The sequence below is a fragment of the Haliotis cracherodii genome, unplaced genomic scaffold, assembly GCF_022045235.1.
Source record: "Haliotis cracherodii isolate W230 unplaced genomic scaffold, xgHalCrac1.p SCAF_7, whole genome shotgun sequence".
Taxonomy (NCBI): Eukaryota; Metazoa; Mollusca; class Gastropoda; order Lepetellida; family Haliotidae; genus Haliotis; species Haliotis cracherodii.
The window spans coordinates 59,593,234-59,610,353 of NW_027266330.1; the positions used below are offsets into that span (position 1 = coordinate 59,593,234).

The 17,120-nt window shown below is 37.9% G+C and overlaps 1 protein-coding gene across 1 annotated transcript; it reads right to left on the bottom strand.

The window, feature by feature from the left end:
• Positions 1 to 730: 730 nt before the first annotated feature.
• Positions 731 to 16,552, bottom strand: LOC139448231 (integral membrane protein 2C-like). The gene is made up of 6 exons (XM_071229749.1): positions 16,398 to 16,552; positions 11,035 to 11,199; positions 9,517 to 9,756; positions 7,912 to 8,022; positions 4,594 to 4,747; positions 731 to 1,424 (listed from the first exon to the last, which is right to left on the bottom strand). The coding sequence occupies exons 1-6, from the start codon at positions 16,476 to 16,478 to the stop codon at positions 1,318 to 1,320; spliced, it is 858 nt and encodes a 285-aa protein (XP_071085850.1). The 5' UTR covers positions 16,479 to 16,552; the 3' UTR covers positions 731 to 1,317.
• Between the last annotated feature and the right edge of the window lie 568 nt (positions 16,553 to 17,120).

Sequence of the window (17,120 nt, forward strand, 5' to 3'; positions counted from 1 at the left end):
GCCCAAACGTATCGCTGACGTTTGTCGGCTTGGCAATGTGTCGGAAAGTTTATCAAACGAAATCATTTGCAAACTCTTTAAAAATGAAATTCTTTTTACAAAGATTTATACATGCGTGTCAATAATTCTAGAAAATTAAGTTAGATGTAACAAAATGATTGTAATAGTCTAACGGGATAACTATGCATGTGGAGTTGTTTGTTTACCGCCGTTGCCATGATCGTACAAGTTCCATCCAATCGATGATGTTACGATTCAGATTGTTTTTGTTTACAATTAATTACACCGAAAGTTGCTAATTTTTAGAAATAATGGAACATGAGTGTTTTCCTTTCGTCAGCAAACAAAAAATTATGATCGAATAGGAAAAATGATGAAATTATAAAGAAAATATCGGACTGCATGCCGCTCAACGTGAAGTGCCAAAAGTCAACAATGGCCGTTCCTGGTAGATGTGTGCCGAGAAGTTTGGCCGAAACTTTTTTAACTCGCGATATTTTCTTTTTGAGGTAAATAAATGACTGAACGTTTTGATATTGAGCAAGCTGAGCATTTATGCATGTCATACGTAATTTAAATGTTACGCAAAGCCTTCTTGGTAAAGAGATATGGCGAGTTTTATTTTGGGGTGTTGTTATGCTATTCGCCTGTCGAATGGGTTCGACATCAGATGCACGGGGATGGACACCTCTGTCGAATGGGTTCGACGTTAGCGTGCAGAGCTTTAAGCTGGTCATTTACCATTAAACTGGAACATTGATGGAATTATAACTTTAAAGTGTAGGAGATTTGCTAGCGCCATAATATATCCCTTACGAGTGCATAATAACAATAACAATATATACATAATTAGACAGGTAGCACTTCTCACAAGATCCACAGTTCAAACATGTCAAATGATCAATTAATATGACAAAAAAATCCATCTTTGCACAATAATAAGGCATCAGCAACTTAGAGGCGAATCCAGAACTTTCAATAAAGAGGGGTGCATGTCATACCCAAGTCACAAACTAACTTGGCCCAGGGCAGTCAACATGGAAAGTGTCAGAAAAAAAGAAGGGGTGTGCCCCGCCTGCACCCTGCCTGCACCCCACCTCTGGATCCGCCAGTGAGCAACTCAATGACCCTAAGGAACGTGCCTGCCCGTGTGCTGTTTCCTTTTCCTTTAAAATAAGCACAGCGAAGCTGCTTGTTTCAAGTTGTTTGCTTCTAAGATGCAGCAATGGCAAACATGATGTAAGATGGCCGTGGATCATTCTCTAGACTACATCACCCTTTCTCAAATCACACTCGTCTACCCAGTCAGCATCGCCACTACAGTCTGATGGACACCTTCAGGAGGAGCTTGTTCGGGACGGCGCTGAAGCCGTGATGAACCTCCTCCCGTGGCGCTGTGCGTCGACGGGTACTTCGCTTCACCACTGAAAAAAACAATGACAAATAATTTCATAATAAAGTTAAAGTGGGCGAGTGAGTTGATTTTAACGCCGCTTTGAACTGTATTCCAGTTATATCCGGGCGTGTCAGCTTCCAGCTTCCAGCTTCCAGATATATACCGGTGAGAGGAGTGAGTGAGTGAGTGAGTATGGTTTTACGCCGCTTTTAGCAATATTCCAGCAATATCACGGCGGGGGACACCAGAAATGGGCTTCACACATTGTACCCATGTCGGGAATCGAACCCGGGTCTTTGGCGTGATGAGCGAACGCTTTAACCACTAGGCTACCCGATCGCCCCTTCCGGTGAGAGGAAAGTCAGAAGTGATGCAGGTCTGAGATGACTACCACTCTGTGGAAACCCCACTCTGCACAGCGAATTACGGTGGCTAAGACGACCGGGCCACCACAAAATAAGGCTAAAACAGTTGTATTGCTGTAGTTTTGGGTTTATTATGCTTCAAAGTGAGATTGACCAACCAGAAAGCAGAACTACTGTCCCCACAAGAGCTTGTATACCGTCAGTAAAAATCCAAGATGGTTGTTACTGACATAATATGAGACCGTAAACCGTCAGACACAGCCATTTTGGATTTTCCAACACCCATCTCACATATTTTACATGGAAATTCTGGTACAGAAATTTGATATTCAACTCTGTTTTGTGTTTGAATAAAATTAATTGTGATGATCAAAGACAGTATCTAATAAAGAAACCTCGTTCGTGACTTTATTTATAAAAATTATATAAAAAGAGGTAGGTCACTGAGTTATTACATATAGCAACGTCATAGAACATAATATAGGATGACGTCACAAACAAGAAACGTGATGCAACTGTCACATAGCAATAGAATAGATAGCAGCCCAACGTTAGGGGAAAGTGGACTGCTATCAAGTTACAGTGGCCCACAGATTTCTGTTAACATACAGGCATTTTTATGATAATTCTATCCATTTTAGCTATAATACTTTAAACGTTCACATTTAGTGCATTATATATTCCACTGTTAACACTTATGTTTACGTTAAAGCGTTGTAATCAGACACATATATACTGGTCCTATCGTTTATACCGGTTGTAAGTGTCAAGTTTTCAATGATACCAAATAGTGTAAACTTTTCGGCATCATAAATTTGTTATGGTGTCTTTAATTGCCGTATAAGGTGTCATATTAGGTTAGCAGAAAAATATTGGCCTCGGTGGCAAGTAAAGACACCATCACTGATAATATTAGACCAATCATGCATAATAAATAAGTCAGAGCAAAATTTACACATTCATTGGGGTAAAGTGGGTGACTGAATGAATGTTGTTTTGCGCCGCAGCCAGCAATATGCCAGCTTTATCTCTGCAGCCAGAAATAACTGTCCTAAAATTCATTTACTCATCCTGGTCCAAATACAGTAATGAACACGCTTATAATGAACTTATTTTTTTGTCCCAATCATTTGTTGTATATATGCTGTATGTATGCTTATAATGAACTACGGTTATTACAAACTAAAATAAGGTCCCCTCGAGTTTTTTTAACCGTAGTTTACTGTAGTGAGTGAAAGTTATTGTTTACATTCTGGCAACATTCCGGCAACATTTTAACTGTCTGAAAATTTGCCATATTCATTATTCATCTTTGTCATGTTAGTAAGTGAATGTTGTTTTGTACTTCAGTCAACAATATTCTAGCTATAAAACAGCAAAGTAGACAAAAAGTTTACGAATAACAACTTCTTTATAATACTGTAATAGCGACATTTTGATATAGATGCTTATACAATGGTCAAGCACGTTGTTATCCATAAACTTCTGAGAAATGCCTATGGAACAATACACTTACAGACAACAATTAGCAAGTCTCAACGGTGAATAGCATTAGCCGAATTCCATAATTTTAGGGTCATTTTTTTTAGATATTGTTACCATCAGATCCTCATGTGACAAACATGAGATAATATTTTGTTGCTAAATCATCATAGGCATTTCTATCTAGCAGTGAATTAGTACCCAGGATGTGATTGTAGTGTGACTATTAACCTTCTAGCACCTCGCAGGCAGCTTCCTTTGTATACTCCCCAGGGAGCTGAGAATAACAATCGTGTGCACACTGATCTATTGACGGAGTAATAATAAAGTAGGGCTTTGAGCATGCCCCTGGGGCAGGGAAATATATCGCAATATAAACAGCCTTATTGTTATTATCACCATCCGATCAGATCACCTGGTTGTAAGATCTGACCAAATTTGGGATGTGGTGGTACGGCTCTGAATACTGTACAAAACAACATTCACTTGCTCACCATTGTTTAAAAGTAACCGTGGAAGTCCTGGGGTCCTTGTCAAAACAATAATGTTACATCCTTAAGATTTAGGGGTCCCTAATTTCGAATACCAGCCTTAGAAATTTGTTTTTTTAAATGACTAGTCCAGAGGACAAGCGCAAAGCTGATAATTAGTCCTCAGAGTTTGTAACTGGTCCTGCCTGAACGAGACAAACATGTTGACTATGTTTTTATTTTTTGTTAGTTTCATTCAGTTCCATTTATAGCAAAGTTAAAGTTTTGAGAATTGATCCCTAATTACAGCCCTCAATTGCTACTAGTAAATGAGGACTTCCATCATTGGATTGTTACTTGTCCACAGCACAATTTTGTGGAGTGAATTTCTATTAGAGCTAAGTATGTCTGGTGGTATCTTGCAATACAATTCGTATCACGATACGGATTAACAATACTACTGGTATCACGATACACCACATAAAATAGAAAGAAATGATATCACGGAAATACAGGTCTAAAACCTCTTTCTCATTTTTTTTATTGTTACCTCAAATACTTTAACAAAGAAAACAACAAGAATAAAAATGTTCTAAATGAAGGGATGGTTATTTAGTCAGCTACCACGTCCTTGAGTTCTGCCATGCAGGTGGCACTAGGCTACGTCTGCTATTATGGGAGGTAACTCTATTAGTCCTGTTCTATTTATAGCGTATCACAATCTCCCAAACTGATAATTCAAGTATCGTGTTTACCTAAGAGTCATTGATATCGTAGGTATCGGTGAATGATTACAGCCCTAATTTCCAAATCTGAATACTATAGCAGTATACGCCAAGCGGCCGGGACCACATGTGACGATGTTGGAAAGATCGCTTACCTCCATCCACAATCTTCTCAAGCCTGAACGTGTTGTACCAGAAGCACTCCCTCATGATGTAGGGCCCCAGGACTTTGAGATCTCCCATGGGGGGTGTTACCACAGTATATTTCTCACGCACAACGTCAGCACGTGGTAGGTAATAGCCTTCTCGCTGTTTAAAAGGAAAGACATTTTTTTAAACCCAAACAATGTCAACTTTGAAGGTCACGAGATAAGATAAACATGTTATTTGACCAAAAAAGACAAATGTTTGATTAATGATGTATTTTCTTTGACATGATCTTACTCTGAAAGTCACAGAGTCACTATGATAGACTGGAAGTAGTTCTGGCATAGTGTTATTTTACTTCTTAAATATGGAGATAAATATATAAAGTATTTCAGCTCAAAATACATAATATTAATAAATGACAATAATATTGTACCTGTTAACTTTTTAAGTAATAACTGAGTCTTTGGCCATTGCAATCCTCTCATTAAGAGAACACTGCCTTCCACATGTTACTGTAAAATTTAGGAGTGTATCAAAACAGATCGAACTATCAATGTTTGTTTGTTGTTTAATGCCGCACTCAGCAATATTCCAGCTATATATGACGTCCGTCTCTAAATAATCAAGGGTCCAGACAATCTAGTGATTGACCTCATGAGCATCGATCCACGCAATTGGGATACAATGACATGCATCAACAAAGTCAGCAAGCCTGACCACCCGATCCGTTAGTCGCCTCTTACGACAAGCATAGTTGCCTTTTACAGCAAGCATGGGTTTCTGAAGATCTATTCTACCACGGATCTTCATGGGTCAACTATCAATGTATTGCAATTGCACAACAGCACAGTATCTATCTTAATTTTAAAATACCAATAGTACTGTTGATAGTATGCACAACAATCGATAGTTTCAACAGTTGCAATCAGTTACCGCATAAATTAAAAAAATATTAGGCCAGCTTCAAACAAGCCTGTGTATTGCAGTGGTAGAAACTAACATTTTTGGTCCACTAGTCCTTATAATGATAACATATAGCAAAACCCTTGAAAATGGCAAATATCTACTAGTCCTTATGATACCTTAACTATTGGGCAGATTGGCAAGGACCATAAGACTACTGCCAATTTCAAACCCTGTATTGGTTAGTAAGGGTTATGACAACTTCAGATTAGAGTTACTTCCCTTTGGTTTAATGGCTAACTTTGAGATTGTCAGCAAGACTGTATTCATTTCTTTGACTTTGATTAATATAATTATCAAGCCTTAATGCAGTCTCAATACTACTGCAATAGCTATAATAGCCCTGATTGTCATCCCCTGTCAAAATACTAAACATCCTGCTCTTTAAACTATATCTGAATTTTTGTTTTCCCATCAAGCCTTTGGTTCTGGTGAGATAAAAACCAAACTGGTTCTTAAGCAAAAGTTAAAACACCAATACAAATGCTTATCATACATCTGTCTCGAACAAATGAGGGAGTGAGTGAGTGAGTGAGTGAGTGAGTGAGCGAGCGACATTCCAACAATATCATGTCGGGGAACACCAGAAATTGGCTTCACACGTTTTACCATAGTGGGGAATCGAACCCGCGTCTTCGGTGTGACAAGCAAAAGTTTTAACCACTAGACTATCCTACTGCCCTGAACAAACTTGAAACTACATAACAGTAACTGTATTTGAATGAGTCCATGGAAGTCACAGGGTCCTTCTCAAAGCCCTTATGCTAAAATGTAAAGGTTTAAGGATTCCCCTAGATCCAATTACTAAACAAGGCCTAAACGACTCCTGGACCCACTTGCACAAGCGATCTTAGCGCTAAGATGATCGTAACTCCGATACTTTAACATAGGCTTACAATAGTCTTAGCGCTAAGATCACTTTTTATGCAAGTGGGCAATGGATCTTAAATGCTGTTTAAGGTTATCATCTTTCACACAAATTAATGTGACGTCCCATCTTCCCGAGGCAAGGGAGTTAACTGACTATAAAAGTCCAGTTTCCACCCTTGCCGAACTAGGCTGGTATAATGGAGTTACAATTCGGCTGGACTAACGAGTGTATGCATAGTCCAATCAAAATCGCGCACCAAATCGAAATCCGATTCGTAAACTGTCTTGCAGATTTTGGTCGATTGCAGGATTTGCAAAGCATGGCACCGCCAACTCGTTGTCAACAGATATTTTCAAAGTCTTTTCATGTTTTTAATCAAGGTGCTCACTGGATTTGATGCATTTTCGCGATGTAAGACCCGTTTTATCACAATATAGATCTTGATTATCGAACAGATCGTCCTGACTTAGCGTCGCCATTTTGTTTGAAGCAAATGCAAGATATACGAGAGGTGGAATCTGATTGGTCCATAGAAGAGGCTTAGAAGGAACATAACTGGTAATAGCCACTGGTGGCGCTACGATCGAGCCCAAGAATTCCAGCCAAGTTTGGTAAGGGTGGAAACTGGACTTTTAAAGTCAGTTAACTCTCTTGCCTCGGGAAGATGTGTGACGTCTGATGAATGAAAACTTTCCAAAAATTAATCTCATTTCTCAAATGCATTACATCACTGCAAAAGACTAATTTTACATTGCATATTAAGTGACCAGACTCTTCACCCGTTTGTAAACAAACGCACTTATTCTGAAATCAGAGCTGACTGGCCCACTGGAAGCCTTTCGGTGCACTTTAATGTTTTGCATATTTGTATAGTTATGCTACTACATCGGCAAGAATATATCTTTAAAAATCTTTATACATCAAGTGACCATATCGCTAGCTCTCCATAGGGCACGTAAAACCAAGGTAAACAAGGGATAAATATGCAAATGGAAACAGTTTTTCACATTTCAGGATGTTTTCTCAATGAAACTTAACCATTGTATGACATATGCTTATCTAAAAGTGTAGATTTTGCAAAATTGAAATGGATGCAAAACATGTAATTTGTTGAATAGACTGGGTAAGATGTGATGAATCATAGGCGGATCCTCTGGTTGGGTGGGTGGGTGGCATCCCCCACTTGAAAACCAAATGGAGCATGTCGTAGACAAACACCCTCTCCAATGAGAAAGGATTTTGTTCTTGGACCCTTCCCTTTTAAACATGCCGGAGCCACCCCTGATAATCATCACTTCTTGCTGACGTGTGGCAGAGTTGCCAGGCTTGCTGCAAGGAGAGTGGCAAGTACAAGCTAAGAAACTGAGAGCAGGAAATGGCTTATGACAGCCACACCTCTCTCACCATAAGATACATAACTTGAGATGTGTGAGCAACAAATATCAATTAGTGACAGTTAATTTCATACACTGAATGTCACTAGACTTACCCCGAGTTTGTTGATGAGGTCAATAACGTCTCTTGGCGGGGCAATCAACGAGCGATTCAGTTTCATCACATAGCAGCTTGCACGCACGTGGTCCACAATCGCAGTGTAATTCTAAAACATGAATATAGTCACATGTTGGCAAGTCATGACAGAACAGTGTGTAATTCTAAAACATGAATATAGTCACATGTTGGTAAGTCATGACTGAACAGTGTGTAATTCTAAAACATGAATATAGTCACATGTTGGTAAGTCATGACAGAACAGTGTGTAATTCTAAAACATGAATATAGTCACATGTTGGTAAGTCATGACAGAACAGTGTGTAATTCTAAAACATGAATATAGTCACATGTTGGGAAGTCATGACAGAACAGTGTGTAATTCTAAAACATGAATATAGTCACATGTTGGGAAGTCATGACAGAACAGTGTGTAATTCTAAAACATGAATATAGTCACATGTTGGGAAGTCATGACAGAACAGTGTGTAATTCTAAAACATGAATATAGTCACATGTTGGTAAGTCATGACTGAACAGTGTGTAATTCTAAAACATGAATATAGTCACATGTTGGTAAGTCATGACTGAACAGTGTGTAATTCTAAAACATGAATAGAGTCACATGTTGGTAAGTTATGACAGAACAGTGTGTAATTCTAAAACATGAATATAGTCACATGTTGGCAAGTCATGACAGAACAGTGTGTAATTCTAAAACATTAATATAGTCACATGTTGGCAAGTCATGACAGAACAGTTACTGAGTGAGTTGCTGTTAACGCCTCTTTGAACAATATTCCAGTTCTTTCATGATCATTTCTGGAGATTCGAACATGCGCTCGCAACTTGATGACGTTACTTTTAAGAGGTAGGTGTCTTGCAAGTTGTTCCCCATAGTTTTAGGGAACAACGCAGATAAATGCACTTTCATATTGTACAACAAACAACTTCTACTCGACTTTTATTTCTAAATTTCCAAATAAAGAACACAAAATGGATCTAAGTCTTTAGCTGTGCCCTAAATATATTCAAAGCACTGTAGCTCACCTGGATAGGCAGTCAAAGACAGAAAGACAGAAGAAAGTTGCTGTTGGCATAGATATTCAAAACTAAGAGATGAAATGAAGGCCATGTGGTTCATGTTAGCTTACCAAGTTGCTGTGCTTATATGCTTTCAATGGCTGTCATATGTTTGAGTGAAGTATTACGGTGTAAACAATCTGCTTGAGCATATACAGTATCAAATTTTGTTTAAAGGCCCTTGTTGGTGATTCCGTAATTCAGATTGATAACCCACTCAAAACACAGGACTCAACCCTGTTCGTTTGGTTCTATATTCTATTTAGCATGGTTAAATCTACAGGTAACCTTGCTCTACATTGAAAACACAGTATGTTTATCTCCTAACTGAAACAGCACGTAAATATATTCCAGACTTCTTAATAAATGCAAGCTGACCACTCAGTCTGATGCCAAGGTCATTGACATTTATTTCAGTCTTAATAATTGCTGGCACAAAACAACAACATATGTTCACATGATAATTTCGTAGAATATATCAGGGCTCGTAGATGCATTAGCTTTTGCTACCATTGATTACCTGTTGGAAATCATGCCATACGTCGGTCTCATCGCACTCGTCGAACTTGGGCACCTGCAGTCTTTCATAGCTGTCAGCCTCTGATACCTCAACATTCTCTTCAAAGAAATCAAACTTGAAACCCACGTCATAATCATCCCGTGTGAGGTCAATTGAAACAGGGTCACGACCTCTAAGGAAGTCTGCTTGCTGGTGATAGATCTCATCGTAGTAGGTGACTCCACACCTGGCTGTGATTACCTGTGTGGAATAGAGAAAGAGTGAGTGAGTGAGTGATGTTCAAGACAAGGTAATTTCTAGGATTCCAAACTAAGTGGCCTTCAACCCTTGATTTTCTTAAGTTCTTATTTTCATAAAAGGTATTTTAACATTCATTCATTCATTCAACTTTTCTTGTCCTTTCATTAGTAAAATACAGTGACCTCAACAAAACCATAACATAAGTTATAACCATATTGGCATGAATTTGGAAATTTGTATTCCAAATTGGGGAATTTTAGAGACATTTGCTGCAGACTTGGGGGCAAATATTGGCCTGTGAGCAGGTCTAGGTAGATTCCTGTTTTCAGCTTGTAAGTCCATCACAAGCAGACAAAAGTAAGTCAAGAACAAACATCTGGATCTGATGTCATCAGTTAGGTCACACACTATTACCACCTAATACCCAATTAAGTTGTCTTAAACAACATGGAGTACAGGGAAGGTCAAATCCTTCAGGGGTAGTGACCACAGTGATGCTGGGATGTGTTCGGGGAATTTGTTTTTAGAAGCTGGAAACTTTGTTCAAGCACGTGTCCATATAGGTTCGAAAGAAGAAAGAGTGAGTGAGTTGGGCTTAACGCCGCTTTTAACAGAATTCCAGTTATATCATGGCGTGTCAGCTTAGTTTTGGAGGAAAGCTCAAAGTAATGCAGATCTCAGACGTTTACCACTTTGGTGAAACCCACGAGCACGGGTATAGTGCTGACAAACCTAGAAACATAATCAGGGCGAACCTGGATTCGAACCCACAATCATAGGTTTCTGGCATGCCCAAGGGACGCAACTCTCAGTAATCAGCTGGTAATGTGATTACATTGGGGAAAAACATCGTTTCAGTGTTTATTAAAAATGTACATAAATGTACGTCATATAATTGCTGAGGTTGAAAAATTTGATATTTTTTGTTAAGCAAACAAGCAATACATCGCAACAATACCGCTTATAGCCAGCCTAATGTTTTGATTGACAATACCATAAGTAGCATTGGCAAACTACGCTACCATATGGCTTGTATTTATTCCCTTTTGTATATTTCATTTTGATATATAACAGACGAGTTCAAGTAAAAAGATCTCTTTAAAAAAATAATCTTAATTCAATTCATTAAAGGCTACGGTTGGATTCACCGAATACGCGAGTGAATCTTAATACCCCTACTCAGGTAACTCATCGTACTTTAAACAGCTTGTGACAAACTAAGAAATTTGGAACCCAAAAAGTGAATTTCTATCCAAAGCCAATTAATGACTAACTTACTCTGTGAGACAGGTGCCTGTAAAGAAATATGGCGCCAATGATGCCAGCTCCTAACACAATCAGGGCTGCAATTATCAAGCACAAGTTGACGTAGGTCCTTGTCTGATGTGGTCCATATGTCACTCGAACAACTTTGGGAGTCACAACATCTTCCCTCTCCCCTGTCTGAAAGAAAACAAAATAGATTCATTGTAATAATGAAGTTGGAAAACACATTCGAAGTAGAAAGGTGATGCTATCAGAGAGGTCTGTAAATAACTGAGTATGGATGACACAAAACAGTGATTGATATCATGAGCAACATCCTACACCATTGGGGTATGATGTCACAAGGTCAAAATTGACCAACCAATCCACTTAATCACCTTGTGTGACAAGCAAAGATTGCTGGAGACCTATTCTGAATCCTGACATGATTTAAAGTGCTGCTGAATTGTTGATTTGGTACAATTATATATCAATTATGCACTAGAAATGAGACCTGTGAAGATCCAGGTAGAGATAGGTCTTCAGCTACCCTTGCTTGCCATAAGTGGAGACTATGCTTGCTGTAAGTGACGACTAACAGGAGCATGTGGTTAGGCTCGCCGACTTGGTTGATGCATGTCATCATATCCCAATTCTGTAGATCGATGCACATGTAAATCATGGGATTATCTGGTCCAGACTCGAATGTATGCTAGTCTTATCAATTATTGGGAATATTAAAATATCCTAACATATTTGAAAGATTTGAAAGAATTGAGAGACCTAATATTTACAGGGATTTTACCTGGAACGGACTATTCTTGAATGCTATTTGAAAAACCTAATATTTGCACAGACTTTACCTGCGGTGGACTATTCTTGAGTGCTATTTGAAAGACCTAATATTTGCAAGGACTTTACCTGGGATGGACTATATTTGAGTCCTAGACTCAGTGGCATGCTTTACTTGATTTTCAATAATTTTACAGATATCATGACAAGAGATGCATGGTGTCACCAGTATAACAATTTGAAATACAAATGAATACGTATGAAAATGTGTATGTAAAATACAGGTATATTGTGTTTTTCAAAATCATGCATATTTTCTTGTCGGCCAACTTTACCAAGACAGAAGTCAAATTAAAATTATGAAAAACAGAAATTAGCAACTGTTTCCTGTTGAAAGTGAAACTATTACGACCAGCTTCCTGTGTATATGTGATCATGCATGCGCTGTGACCACAGCAACATCCAACAAACTTGTCGACGACTTTGATGTTGTCAAAAATATGCTGGGGAAGTGTGATGTATTGGCCTATTTCGAACTTCCAAAAACTTCAAGCCATTTGGGTAATTTGAGTGAGTGAGTATCGTAATGCGCCACTTTTAGCAAGATTCCAGCAATATCACGGCGGGGACACCAGAAATGGGCTTCACACATTGTACCCCTGATGGGAATTGAACTCGGGTCTTCGGCATGACGAGTGAACACTTTAACCACTAGGCTACCCGACGGCCCCCAAATTACAGACGAAAGAATGTATGGAACATGTTGTGGTACGCATCGCAATACATAAATCATTATTGCAATAAGTTGAAAAGTCAGGCCAATACCCATCACTCGTCATGACTACAAATGCTCAATAACCAGCCTGTTAAACATGTTAAAGATGGGGATTTCAATGTTAGAGTGAAGAAAGTCAACCACTGAATTCCAGAACACTGAGTTTATTTCTTACCAGAATAGAAATCTACCTTCTTCCATCCCACAGACACACAATGCAAATCATAGGCATCCATTATCAATTTGCATATTTTTTTACGTAATATTCTTTCCATTGTCAGATTCCTGATACTTTATTGCAAATGTTCAGTCTTTCATTGTCTTATAACTATGACAACCAACATAACAATCTTGTGGGTAACGTCTGTGATGTTATATATACCGTATTCGACCCAAACAGCACCCAGGGCACTCTCAAAATTAGAAATAGGGGGCTCTTATTAGAATACAATTTTGGCGAGAAAAAAAAAAGAAGAGTTGAAAGTTTGTAAATTTTGTGGCTTATGCTGACAGCCTGAAATGATACAAAAGAAAAGTCTGTGCGTATTATACACGACAGATATATTTTCCAGAATTTAATCGCCCATAATTAAGGTTGCATATAACACATGAGGGCGTATTATACACGAATAAATAAGTCTTGTATACATTGATCAATCGGCAGGGGTGCTAATAAGGATTGTTCACTAGCTAATATATTAGCAAATATTGCTTTGGGCACTTATTGGAGCAGGGCGCTTATTACATCGAATAAGGTACGTGTGATCTTAATGATGTATTGTGTAGAATTCTATTGATATGAAATGTATATATGTCTGTATGATGTACAAAAGGTTATCTAATATAAGATTCAAATTTCTATATGACAATTGATGTAAAAATGATATGTCCGAATGTACAATGGAAATAAATGTTTTGAGATGACCAATGCCTGCAGCCACCTTCTATTGTCTATCCAATCCGTACGCCTGACTGCACACCCTATTACAAACAATAGGTCATGTCAAATTGAGGAGGTCCCTTTCTCCTATTGCCTAAAGTCTTATCAAATAACTTCATGGTTCCAGGAACACAATAGCATCAGCAAAACCTTCACACCTAAACTACAAAGGTTTCTGTTTTAATTGGGTTATTACATTTTTCATTGGGTTACCAATATTTTTTCACTCATCTATTCATCACTCTATTGGGTTTTTCCCAAAATGAGTCAGCATTTTGAGATTGAAAAAAAATGAAAGAATGTTTGTTTCAGATGTATAACAGTTCTAAATATAGGCTTGACTCATAAACTAAATTAGCTCGTAATTGTGTTTTGGAAATTGGCTCCGTTGTACGCATGCTGAAAAAGCTTCATTAGGCATTTACACAGGCTGTTTTCAAACAATTGAGTTTTTCATTTAATGCATGTGTTTCTGTATGCAAGTTAATTGAAAGTAATTGGGTTGTAAATAGATTTGAGGGGTATTTTACACAAATACGCAGCTTATCTGTAGCTCTGAATTTTATACTTGCAGTTTATTGTATATGTAGTAACATGATAAAATACTGATAATAAATGATCTGGGTCTGATCTTGGGAAATATTCTTCGATATTATTTCTCACAATTGTATTTTACTGTGCCTACTGTTGAAAGACGAAACTGAAATAATTTATATCGAATTTCATAATTAAGATATTCTTTGCATCACAGAAACCTGGTTGCATTCTGATACATTAGATAATGAAATTACACTGCAGGATTTCCCTACTCCTTTAAGAAAAGACAGAGCAACAATGGGAGACGGAAATGAAAAATAAAACCAATGAAATTATACGAAATACACTTTTAACACTGAAAACTACTTAACATTGAAAAACCCTTACAATACTTAATTAGCACTGATACATATAAGACACTGCTTGCAGACATTAATCACAATCTTAGATCGACAGTTCTCATTTAGTCCTGCTGTGGCATTATATTCTGTTACAGGTGTTGAGTAGTTAATCTAGTTAATAGTTAAGTCAGTTAATCTTATCGTCTTTCATTTGAAAATTTGATGTTTGTTTTAGTCTTTTACATAATTGGTTTGCTCATTGGGCGCTAATGGGGTTCAGCATGACTATGAAGTATGAACACAACTATTTTTTCATTCTACAAAGGATTAATTACTTAAGAAAATGCATAGAGCTCCCCTTTCATATACTAGGTGTTGAGAGTTAATATATAAAGAACTACACATTTCAAAGCCTCTCGGTTTACAAACCGAGAGTAAGTTAAAATAACATACAAAATACTTTGGACTGGTCCACAATTAATGTAAGGGATGCAGTTTTCAAAGTGTAGGCAAAGTGCACTAAAAATCAGCTTTACTGTAGGCAATCGTCACAGTAGGCGAATAGACATGGGCCCAACCATCGTATGGGCTTGTGTCAATTTGCATCCTTCATTCCCTGACTGATATAAATGGAAGTTCATATATACTGGCAAAATTTGCAATAAGAAGTCCAAGATGAAATGATTAATCTAATGCCATGTACCATTTTTTCACAAAGCTCTGCTAAAGAGGGTTAGAAATTAATATATATTTCCAATTGTCCAAAAGAAAATGCTACAGAAATGCTGTGTATCTAATGGAAGGTGGTAGTCCACAAGGAAATGTTACTAGTCATGAACAAGTGGACTTTTGTTATTGTTAAATTAGAACATTGCTTGGCATGACTTTCATCAGAGACTCTATCATTTACAATTATCACTGAATAAGTCTGGTCATGCTAGTATGCTTAAAAAGTGCATATCTGCAATATTCACTAACAATTAATAAACACACCTGGCATGATATAAAACTGACCTGTTCTAGCACCACAGGGACAAATAATTCTATGCTTCATGGTGTGGAGCCAGTCCAAGGCGGTGTCTAGACAATGTAATTAGTGCCATGTGTGAAACGGAGACATCGTCTTTTGTGTACCAGGGTAATTACCATGAGATATCATTAACTGCCTGATGGATCTACGCTGTACATAAACTTGATGGATCGATACAGTATATGACAATAACAGATTCAGAATAGTGAGGTTTAAAAGACTTATATCATGTATATTCTAAGTTGCTGGGATAAAATGACAGTATGGTTGAAAGTGGGAACACAGCTTTTCTCAGAAAGGGTGGGAGTTGGTGCTACACTGTAAACACTAGATATTCAATAAGAAAACAATTTGTGTAACATGTAAGCCAAAATGAGTGAAACAATTATGATTTTTAAATGCTACAAAATGATTAAGGAAGTTTTTAAAAAATATGTTCATATGTTAACAAGATTAGGCTAATTCAAAAGCACCCCACATCCCTTAGCCCTCCTTTATCACTAGGTTGGTAGCAAACTATTTTCGAGAAAATATATTTTGTAATTTGTATATGGAAAATATAGGCCTACCATATAATTGAGGTCTGGAAGGCATTTGTGCCACTCTTGTGATGACATTGTCACGAAAATAGAAAGACGAAATATCAAAACGGGACTCGGTCTGTTAATCAGGATGATAATTAAAATGTTAGTTTTAAGCTTCGCTGTTTACCAACAGGACTGAATATAAAAATTGTTGTTGCAGAACTTAGCATAAATAATATTTTTCACTTCGTTTGCATAATATAATTCAATATTGTATGTAATGATAGACCTAGTTCCTCAGTGTTATCGCACTGTAACTGACAGCACAACCATTACTCAAAGTATCAAATTATTTAGATCTAGGTCAAATTAGATCTTGCCTATTCCGTATTCGCCATTTGTAATTTGCCTACAATAATAATTCGGAGTAGGTTTGTTTTCAAGAGTGTCTATTTACCAGGGGTTCCATGACAACGGCAGCCTCCTCGGGAGACTTTTCATCCTTCTTGTCTGATTGTAGAGTCTTGTAGATAGTCATTGTCTTTGTTTTCCGAAAATCCTGTACTAGACAGATCGAACACAAACACTAGATCTACGCTGTCAGTCTCGCAAAACCGGAAACCACATTCATTATCACGAGAAGTCAATCAACCAATCATAATGTAGAGACCAAGCAAACGCGGGACTTCGACCGTGTTGCATAACGTGTTTACAAAGTGTTTGTTTACGAATGTGATTGTGTATAGGTTTTGTGAAGGATTTTGTCTGGTATGTATAAATCGGCAAAGAAAACAATGGTTCACATCGCATGGGTATCGTAAAGCCCCCGATCGCTCATAAGATTTTTGGTACTGAAGGGGTACATATTATCACCGTGTCAATGCATGGCATCTATCTCAGCCTGCTGATGCAAGTCTTGCAATGCAGCGAAAATACATTAGTCACATGGGCAGCGTTGCATATTTTGTTTACGATACGAATCAATATGAGATCTGACCCTTCCAGTTCCCAAGAATGTCATGCCGCATGGAAACAAGAATTAATCCCTCTTTCCGTACTGAGGTGAGGTGAGGTGAGCTGGGGTTTAACGTCGCGTCCAAGATTATTGCACTTATATAGCGACGTGCATTCACGAGTGTGTGTGGCTGCTTGTACTAGACCGGACTGATGCCGATTTATA

Excerpts from the sequence above, each read along its gene's own strand:
- LOC139448231 (XM_071229749.1), bottom strand. The coding sequence starts at position 16,478 with ATGACTATCTACAAGACTCTACAATCAGACAAGAAGGATGAAAAGTCT. Across the intron at positions 11,200-16,397 it reads CCGTTGTCATGGAACCCCTG|ACAGGGGAGAGGGAAGATGT; the intron begins GTAAATAGACAC and ends GTTTTCTTTCAG. Across the intron at positions 4,748-7,911 it reads ACCTCATCAACAAACTCGGG|CGAGAAGGCTATTACCTACC; the intron begins GTAAGTCTAGTG and ends CCTTTTAAACAG.